The sequence below is a fragment of the Boleophthalmus pectinirostris genome, unplaced genomic scaffold, assembly GCF_026225935.1.
Source record: "Boleophthalmus pectinirostris isolate CB_2022bp ecotype Guang Dong unplaced genomic scaffold, ASM2622593v1 HiC_scaffold_13, whole genome shotgun sequence".
In the NCBI taxonomy this organism is placed as follows: Eukaryota; Metazoa; Chordata; class Actinopteri; order Gobiiformes; family Gobiidae; genus Boleophthalmus; species Boleophthalmus pectinirostris.
Window position 1 is genome coordinate 15,028,091 of NW_026571036.1, and position 8,668 is coordinate 15,036,758.

The following is an 8,668-nucleotide window of genomic DNA, read 5'->3' on the forward strand; positions in this document are numbered from 1 at the left end:
TGTGTCTGTGCATGTTACCTTATCGGGTGAGGTAATGAGGGGTCCTTATCTCTCTGCGCCGGCGTCCCCATCCTCCCTGGCTGCACGGCTGCCAAGAGGAGCAAACAGCAAGTTGGGCCTGGGGGTGGGGGGGTGGTCTCGGGGCACTGGGGGGCTTGGGAAACATGTAGCTCAGCTAACATCTGGACCAAGTGGGAATAGACATTTGGGGCAGTGTGACACTGAGGCACTAAATTGATGCAACTGCCCTTGAAATAAGATAATTATAGTTTCAATTATTGATAGGAAACATAACATTAATATTATACAAATGACTCTATTCTTTACTAAACTAACATCTACAACTAACTTATATATATATATATATATATATATATATATATATATATATATATATATATATATTATATATATATATATATATATGTGTGTGTGTGTGTGTGTGTATATATATATATATATATATATATATACACTATATATACACTATATATATATATATCAGAGTGCCACTGAATTGGTAAATTTAATATGTTTGTAATTGATTAACCTTTGTATTTTGACAAAAAACTTTATCAGATTTGCAATGTTTTATAGGCAATGGAGGGGAAGATACCAAAAACGTTGACTAATAGTAACTTTAAAGTCAATATTATTTTAATAACTCACTTCTCAACATAATTTAGGTTTACAAACATAAAATAGGTTAACTAAGATTACAGGTTTTATTTGGTTTGACACGCTTCTCTATTGAAAATTCAAATTTGCAAAACAGCTCACATAGAATCCCAAACAGGGTTTTCCTAAATAAAATTTAATCTTAAACTTGTTTTTTTTTTACCATCACAAACTCTCATGTTTTTTTCTGTGCTTTTCATTCATTTGACAGTACAGCTCAGAAGCCTTAGTCTGCTCTCAGGGACCACAGAGAAGCACTGGTTCACACTTTACACATATGAATTTGTAGATGAAGAATTTATTATTTGTTTTTTATAACATTTTTGTGAAAACTATAATTGAAATAAATGTACAAATTACTGATTTTCACATTGGATTTTACAGTATTTTATCCAACTATCCAAAAATTGAGAGGCTACAGTAGGATGTCTCTGTACTCATGACTCATGTGTGAAATCCTTTGTTGATGGATTTTGGGTGGTCACAAATATTTGCTTTTTGCGGTCATATTGCTATATTGAAAGTTTGGGCCAGCATCCTTTACAGAGTGAGAACAAATGTGTAGTATTGAAAAAACAATTCACTGATCATGTACGTTTATGAATGAGACCTGCGCCAAGTGTGTTGAGAAAGAGCCTGAGAACTGTGTGAATCCATCAAAAATATTCCAAATTATGTGACCAGCTAAGCCCCTGTTTAGATAAATGTTTGAATTAAATGATCAAATTAAATGATTAATGATCAAACTAAACCCATTTTCAAAAAAATGAGCTAAAACAACTGAAATAAACAAAAAAAATCCTAGTAAGCCACCTAGTGTACACTTGAAGCTACTGTCTGTGGAAGTGAAAAACGCACCAAAAGGACTGTTTGACCTTTGATTAAACAGTCTTTGGAAAGTGAAGCAAGTGAGCTATTCAGAAACTTTGGTACAACCAAACTGTGTCAATATTCACTATGATTAATTTTGTTTGGCCAAGAATATAGAACTCTCAGAAGGTGAAAAGAGGGTAAAAATTTTCATTGCTAAAATGTTGTTATCCTTTACATCATTTGGCCCCTTAAAAATTTGCTTGTCAGAACCAGCATTGGTTTGTCTGTCAGGACAATCAGCTTTATTGGTCACATGCTACACCAAGTATACTGTGACTTCTTAAGACAAGTAGCTATGGCTTTTGTTTAGATATTCAGCTGTAACTTCATACAATTAAATTAGTAAAGGAAAATAAGACAACTTTCTACAATTAACTCAAGAAAAACATATATACCTAAACCAATTATTAGTTAATGATCATTGGGTTTCTACAAAATTATAATCAAATACTTCTGCATCCTCTCTATTCCAATTCTAAATTCACCTGGCCTTAATCTGACTCTCCACTATTTTAACAAACTTGTTGATATCCTTGGCCATCAACTGCGGTTCCTCCATTGCTGCAAAGTGTCCACCTCGAGGCATGGGCGTGAAGCTCACCAGACGCCGGTACTTCTGCCTGACCCACAGCTCTGGAGTGTGCATTAGCTCATTGGGGAAGCAGGCGAAACCGGTAGGGACCACCACTGGGATTCTGAGGAGAAACAAGTGGGCCCTCTTCATTAATGTGATCCTGTGCAATTAAACCACCCCCTCCAAATTCATATTCCTGTCACTCACCTTGCATGTGGACTGTTGAGACCTCGGCTAAAATTTTCCTTATAAAACCTCATGGAGGAGGTGATGCAGCCTGCAGTCCAGTAGATCATGACATTGGTGAGCAGGTCATCGAGAGAGAACTTCCTGAACCATGAGAAAGAACCGGAATATTCAGTGTATCCAGATCACAACTTACAGGATCAAACAAGTATTGCATGTTGTCAATTAATCATTAATCTTTGTGCATCATTGACAGTGGACGTGTTGTTGTGACTCCTGCATAAATGTGTTATTTTTATTGTATATTGTAAGTGCTTATTTATTTGATATTTTGGATTCTTGGATAAAGTACTTTGAGGTAAAAATAACTACCTGGTAAGTCCTCCATCCTGCAAGTTTCTGAAGTCTTTGCTTGTCCAAGTAGAGAATTTCTCCAGAATGTAAGCAGCTAATCCAACGGGGGAGTCATTGAGCGCCCGACCTTCAAACAAAAGTTTACTGTATGAACACTCACACAACAGAGAGGTCCAGCACCTGACTATCTAAGCCAGGAGTGTCAAACTCAAATTCACTGAGGGTCAAAATTAAAAACTGGAACTAAGTCATGGGCCAAACTAAATATTTATTGAAAAATTTCAATAACATCTGCATGTTTTCTCTTCTTTTGAGATATGTAATGTTAAGCATTTTCTTATTAAAATAAATGTTTAATAATAGTTTTGTTTAAACATTGAATCCAGAGCATAATATCCAATCCAAGCATAATATAAAATAATAACATTTTAAATAAATAATGTCTCTATAGCCTATCTGTAGCTTTTGAACTCCTTTTAATATTTTTTTTTTTCACAAGCCAACTAGTCAAAATGCACTAACACATTTGGCAAAGCATTCTGGGATTTGTAGTATTAGTGGTGCATGTGCAATACTGGCACGGCAGCCGGCGGGCTAGCTCTAATAAATATTTGATATGAGCTTGTAGGCCAAATATAATTATATCGCAGGCCAAATTTAGCCCCCGAGTATGACATGTCTGGTCTAAGCCTTAACATGTAGGTTGTCATTTAAGATATAACATTTAAATTCACAATAGACAGACTGTGTTGAACACAGGCTCTATATATTTTTGGTGAAATGCCTCACTCCTCACACACCCCAGACAACCCAATTCAGGGTTAGAGTAATTCTTTTCAACCCAAACTGATCAAAGGATCAATATTTTTATTTGTATTTATATTTTCATTGGACATGTTGTCATTCTGTGTTATCCTATTATCCCATCACATACCGAATGAACCTCACATGAGTCTCTCATTTTGATTGCCAATTGGAAAGTAACCTAAAAAAATGACTCTCTGGACTGATTCCTCACTGCGTAAACCCCAGCATCTTCAGCAAATCATTCATCAGTTATTCATTTGTTATGTTGTTTGCTCAATACTCTTACCCACGGTGTCCGGCTTGGTGGCCTGAATGTGCATGTAGCCAGTTTCGAGAAGGGGCTCCACCAGCAGTTTCTCTGCAGCGGGATACAGATGATCCAAGTCCAGGGGAGTGAAACTGAATAGTTTGGGGAAGCACTTTCCCAGTAGCATGGAGAGAGTTAGTAGCAGTCCGGGCTTTGAGGGTGGGGCGAAGTTCAAATGCAAGCCTGTGACTGTCCTGAAACAAAATGAGTCTATTCATTATTTGGAGTCTAAAATATAAAGGAGGAAGTGGTGGATTGGACTTTTACCTTGGTTCCAGTTGTGCCATGTTGGTGGTGACTATCCAGCCCCAGTCTCCTCCCTGAGCATAGAAGTGACTGAAGCCCAGGCGCTTCATGAGTTTGTGGAAGATACGCGCCGTGCACACTGAATCGAACCCTGCACAAAAACCCAAGGAAGGTCTACATGAACAAACGGGTACATGAGCGTTATTTTGGAATGCAAATGTTTAACATACATAACATTAAAATGTGAGCAAGAATGTATATTCACACCTTGTTGGGGACTCAAATTTGTATACACACTCAATTCAACAACAGAACTCAATTCAACAATGGGACAAAAAAATGTGGCCGTACAGAGACTGGAGATATTAGGACTCCCTTTGGACTGTCACTGCCTCAACAAGGAAATGTTCTATTGCACGTTCATAATAGACTGAGCTCACCTTTGTGATGTGGTGCTTCAGAAAACCCATATCCTGGAATCGAGGGGCACACCACCTCAAACACAAAGTGCCCTGCCTGGGAAGGCTCAGTTAATAGTGGGATCAGGCCATAGAACTCATAGAAGGACCCAGGCCAGCCGTGGACCATGATGAGAGGAATCAGCTTTGTGCCCTCAGGAACCACCTGGGGCTTCACATGCACATAGTGGACGTCAAGACCTGCCAACACACCACAGTCTATTCTGTATTCAATGATAAAGGCAAATAAATAAAGGCAACAGAGCAGGACTAACCGTCAATGTTGGTTTTAAAATGAGGATACTGGTTTATCTTCTCCACTTGCTTCCTCCAGTCAAAATCATTTCTCCAGTATGAGATGACTTTCTGCAGATGCTCAGAGTTGAAGCCATAGTTAAACTGGCTGTTGTGGAGTGAGGGCACAGGTCGTGTTTGGTCCATGCGCTGGTGGAGATCCTGTGAAGGAAACATTTTTGAGAAAGTGATACATAACGTCATATGTAATGATGTGGGGAAACAGACTGTTTACTATGCTCTGTAATTCCATTGAACAGCTAAGTTTGGCTAGAAGGTTAAAGGTTGATATATGCTTATGAACAGTTGGAACACACCTCTAGCTCTGCATCACTGGTGCTTAGTCGAAAAGGTCGAATTGTAGTATCCTCCTGGCCATCAGGTCTGTCTCCAACTCCCCACCACTTGTCTTCTGTCTTCAGGACTTCTGGCTCTCTCCACTTATTCACCACAAAGAAGAGAAGTGCCCCCAGCACAGCAGCCAGGAGGACCTCCAACAACATGGTGCCAGCAAATGGAGGAATACAGCCCTTTAGTACAATGCAATAATTTAAAAGATTAAAATGGAGAATTTTAATCTTCACTCTCCACCCTCACTAGTGTCAGAGGGTGAAGGTCTTTCACAGTTTACAAAGTGCATGTAAAAAATGTAATGTATTTATGTGAGAGTGGTTTTAAATATACACTGCTCTGTACACTGTACAGTAAATCCGGGCGATTTCCAGCATGTTTTTTATTATAATTATGATTATAATGTGAATATAAGTTACAGTAGCCTATTTTATACAGGTGTTACACCAATGATGGATGAGAATTCAAAAGTAATTGCCCACCCCTACTCTTCAGAGTCACTGATTGAGGTGGTCAAGGCTATATGAGGTGATGTTAGTGGTCACAATAGATTCATGTCATACAGTAGAGCCTGCACATTGCTGCATCTTAATAGTTATTATCTTAGTTTAAATGTATTAGTTTAAAGCTAAAATAATATAAATTTGAGACAAACCTTCAAAACATAACAATGGCAGTATTTTTATTGATATGGATATGCAAATATCCACAATCTTTATTATAACAATTAACAACAGTATTAAATATTTTAAAAAGAAACATTGAGAGAAATTATAGTGGTAATGGAAGAGGCTTGCACTGTTAGGCTGTAATAATAGTTTGAAAAATTATGGTTAAATTATTAAACAGATTACTTTTAATGCTGTCGAATTCTCAGATTCCAATGTTACGTGCTGAATGAGAAAAGAGGATTTAACACCAACAGTGGCCCATTGTCAATAGTACACAGTTCAACACAGTAGGTTTAGGTTTGGTGCGTACAAAGTTCATGCAACGAACAGATCGTTGCAGGAACCACGATCTGTTCGTATGGGGCTCACGTACAACACACTACTTAACTGAATTATGACTACTCTGCACGCTTTATGCCTAAATCATGTTTAAAAATCCTGCTTAGCCAACAGTGGGGGCGCTGTACGATCACTGATGAATGGCGCAGTCCGACAAACAAAATTTAAGTAACAATAGGTCCAAGTGCCTCTTACAGGCATCAGACAGACACAGCGCACACAACAGCGTCTTACCTGGGTACGACTCCAGCTGAAGTCAGCCTTTGGTGACGGTCCGAAACTCTGCACGAGCCTAGACGTCTCCAGGTGACGTATAAACCGCGGGAGCGCGGCGCGCGCACATTATCAACTTATAAGGAATGCGAAATATCCGATTCATTTTTTTTTTACCAAAATCAAAAGTCCACGGTAGAGTAACAGTTTTGCTCAAATGACAGTCAGTTACTTCAAAATTATATTATTCATGTAAAAAGCAGTGGTCCAAGAAATTAAGTAATGTGAAAACTGAAAAAGAGTGGGAAAAAATGCTTCTACTTAGGTAAGAGTATTTGTACAAGTAACTGTCTAGGTGTATTACTCTTAAATGAATGTGTGCTAATTGGAATGGAAAAAATAAGCATGTACATTATTCATTATAATCTGGTATTTTCAAAGACCAGAAAAATGAGTACAACTAAATCATATCTGAAGCAGTCGAGCATGAAACATATTATATGGTTTTCAACAAAGCTTTGGCAACTTGTAGACTTACAGTGGGAAGAGTAAACCAAACGTTTACAGGAGTCGGCGTGAAAGTATAGTGAATGAAGACTACACAGAGAAAACATGAACTGACCACTTATGAAAAATACCATTATTATCCTGTTTATTAAATGACAAGTCATAGATTATGGCAAACTTGTTGCTTTACTATGTCCTAAATTATGTTGCTCACATACAACCTTCATGCTCGTCTTCCCCAAGGACATAATGACAGTTTGTCACAAAGTAAAGCACTCAGACATGAGATAAAACATTTATTTTATGCATTTCTCAGTTAAAGAAACTGGGCTTTTCATCTCTGAAATAAACAGCCACCACATTTCTTCATGTGGCACAAGTCCATTTAAAAAAAAGTCCCCTAGCTCCTTTTATGACCCATCACAATAAAGAATTAATGTAGCTGTTTCTGAAGACAGCATTAGCGTAAAAAGTTCAAAAATGAAAGTGTGGGCCACATAATTAGGGCTCTTTGAGGAGTCACCTCAGTCCCCATTTGAACAGAGTCCAGACCTTCAGAACCAGAACATCTCAGTCCGTCTCCATGGCACTGTGAGTCTCCTTGGAAACCATCAGTCTCATTAGTTTTCCATGAAGCTTCTCGATTTTCTTCACATCCTGGGCCTGATCCGTTTTGTACTGTAAACACTTAAAAAAAAAAAAAAAAAAAAGTCAATTTGGAAGGAGCAGCTCAAGCACATTACAATGAACAGATTAAAATGAATAAAGTCAGACTGCTTGATTATGTATTTTAACATAATATTCATTTGAATTTAAAAAAAAATAATAATAATAATAAAAAAATCAATAAATCTTGCTTGTTTTAAAAGCTTAAGCCATCTGTAACTTTGATTTTTGTATTTATTTTTTTTATCCAGTGGACGGCAGATGTGAAACCTGTTACCCCCCTCCCCTCTAACCTCTCCCCTGACCTTTATGCAGGCTCACTTGTGGTCTCTGATCTTCTTCGACCAGGCCAAAGCTGGCTAATTATCAGACAGAAGTAACAAAAGTAGCATCTTGTATCTTGTGGAAAAGTGTGAGAATACAACAGGGGCGAATAGGCAAATTTAATTACAGAAGGTAGCTTTAAGTGCGGTAATATCCTAAAGGAAAAACTGTGGAATACATCATTTCCACTGTATTTTCAAAACTGCAAATTGTAGGTCAGCTTTACATTTTACAAATGCGATACAAATCCAACGGTAACAATAGAAGCGAATGCAAGACTGCCGTGTCCAGCTGTTGGATTACACATTTTAAGACATGGAATCCGAAGACCTTGTGAAGTTACTTACTTAACACACTGTAGCTTCTAAAAATAAATAAATAAAAATAAAAATCACCATCTCACACGCTCTAAAATCGTCTTCACCCTTAGCTCTGTCTGTGAGCACTCACCACTGCATTATCCGTGACTTTAATGCAAAGATTCCCGTCGCAGTGTCGGTATTTGAGGACCACTCGAACCTGAAGAAAAACAACACTCTTCAGTCATTCCAACTCGAGAGCCGAGAGCTAGCTAGAGGCTACATGCGGCGGACAACACCTTCAACAATGAAATAAAAACAAATCATACCTTCATCGGATCTGTCAAATATAGTTTTTCTGCTGCACGGGCGAACTCTTCCCACGTCTGAAAATGAGGCATTTTAGAGTAATTCTCTGGTGGCCTAAAAGGAGACGCTGTTCACAGTATGCTAATGAACTAGCCTAGCTCCCAAATAACACATCAGCAGCAACGTGCACTCAACCAATCATCGTTGAGCTC

The 8,668-nt window shown here is 38.1% G+C and overlaps 2 protein-coding genes across 2 annotated transcripts; both read right to left on the minus strand.

Moving 5' to 3' along the window:
• Positions 1-41: 41 nt before the first annotated feature.
• Positions 42-6,443, minus strand: ephx1 (epoxide hydrolase 1, microsomal (xenobiotic)). Its single transcript, XM_020918170.2, has 10 exons — positions 6,373-6,443; positions 5,095-5,307; positions 4,759-4,939; positions 4,466-4,684; positions 4,047-4,176; positions 3,759-3,973; positions 2,684-2,792; positions 2,333-2,455; positions 2,037-2,246; positions 42-182 (listed from the first exon to the last, which is right to left on the minus strand). Exons 2-10 carry the CDS (start codon positions 5,278-5,280, stop codon positions 176-178), a joined length of 1,380 nt encoding a protein of 459 aa, XP_020773829.1. The 5' UTR covers positions 5,281-5,307; positions 6,373-6,443; the 3' UTR covers positions 42-175.
• A 543-nt stretch (positions 6,444-6,986) lies between these two features.
• Positions 6,987-8,668, minus strand: srp9 (signal recognition particle 9). The gene is made up of 3 exons (XM_055149661.1): positions 8,477-8,668; positions 8,299-8,367; positions 6,987-7,545 (listed from the first exon to the last, which is right to left on the minus strand). The coding sequence occupies exons 1-3, from the start codon at positions 8,546-8,548 to the stop codon at positions 7,429-7,431; spliced, it is 258 nt and encodes an 85-aa protein (XP_055005636.1). The 5' UTR covers positions 8,549-8,668; the 3' UTR covers positions 6,987-7,428.

Bases quoted from the DNA above. Each gene is read 5' to 3' on its own strand.
- ephx1 (XM_020918170.2), bottom strand. From the start codon at position 5,280: ATGTTGTTGGAGGTCCTCCTGGCTGCTGTGCTGGGGGCACTTCTCTTC. The intron at 3,974-4,046 runs GTAAAAGTCCAA...ATTTTGTTTCAG, and splicing joins ATGGCACAACTGGAACCAAG to GACAGTCACAGGCTTGCATT. The intron at 2,247-2,332 runs GTGAGTGACAGG...GTTTCTCCTCAG, and splicing joins CTCAACAGTCCACATGCAAG to AATCCCAGTGGTGGTCCCTA.
- srp9 (XM_055149661.1), bottom strand. From the start codon at position 8,548: ATGCCTCATTTTCAGACGTGGGAAGAGTTCGCCCGTGCAGCAGAAAAA. The intron at 8,368-8,476 runs GTATGATTTGTT...GTTTTTCTTCAG, and splicing joins ATTTGACAGATCCGATGAAG to GTTCGAGTGGTCCTCAAATA. The intron at 7,546-8,298 runs GTGAGTGCTCAC...TTTTTTTTTAAG, and splicing joins AAGTCACGGATAATGCAGTG to TGTTTACAGTACAAAACGGA.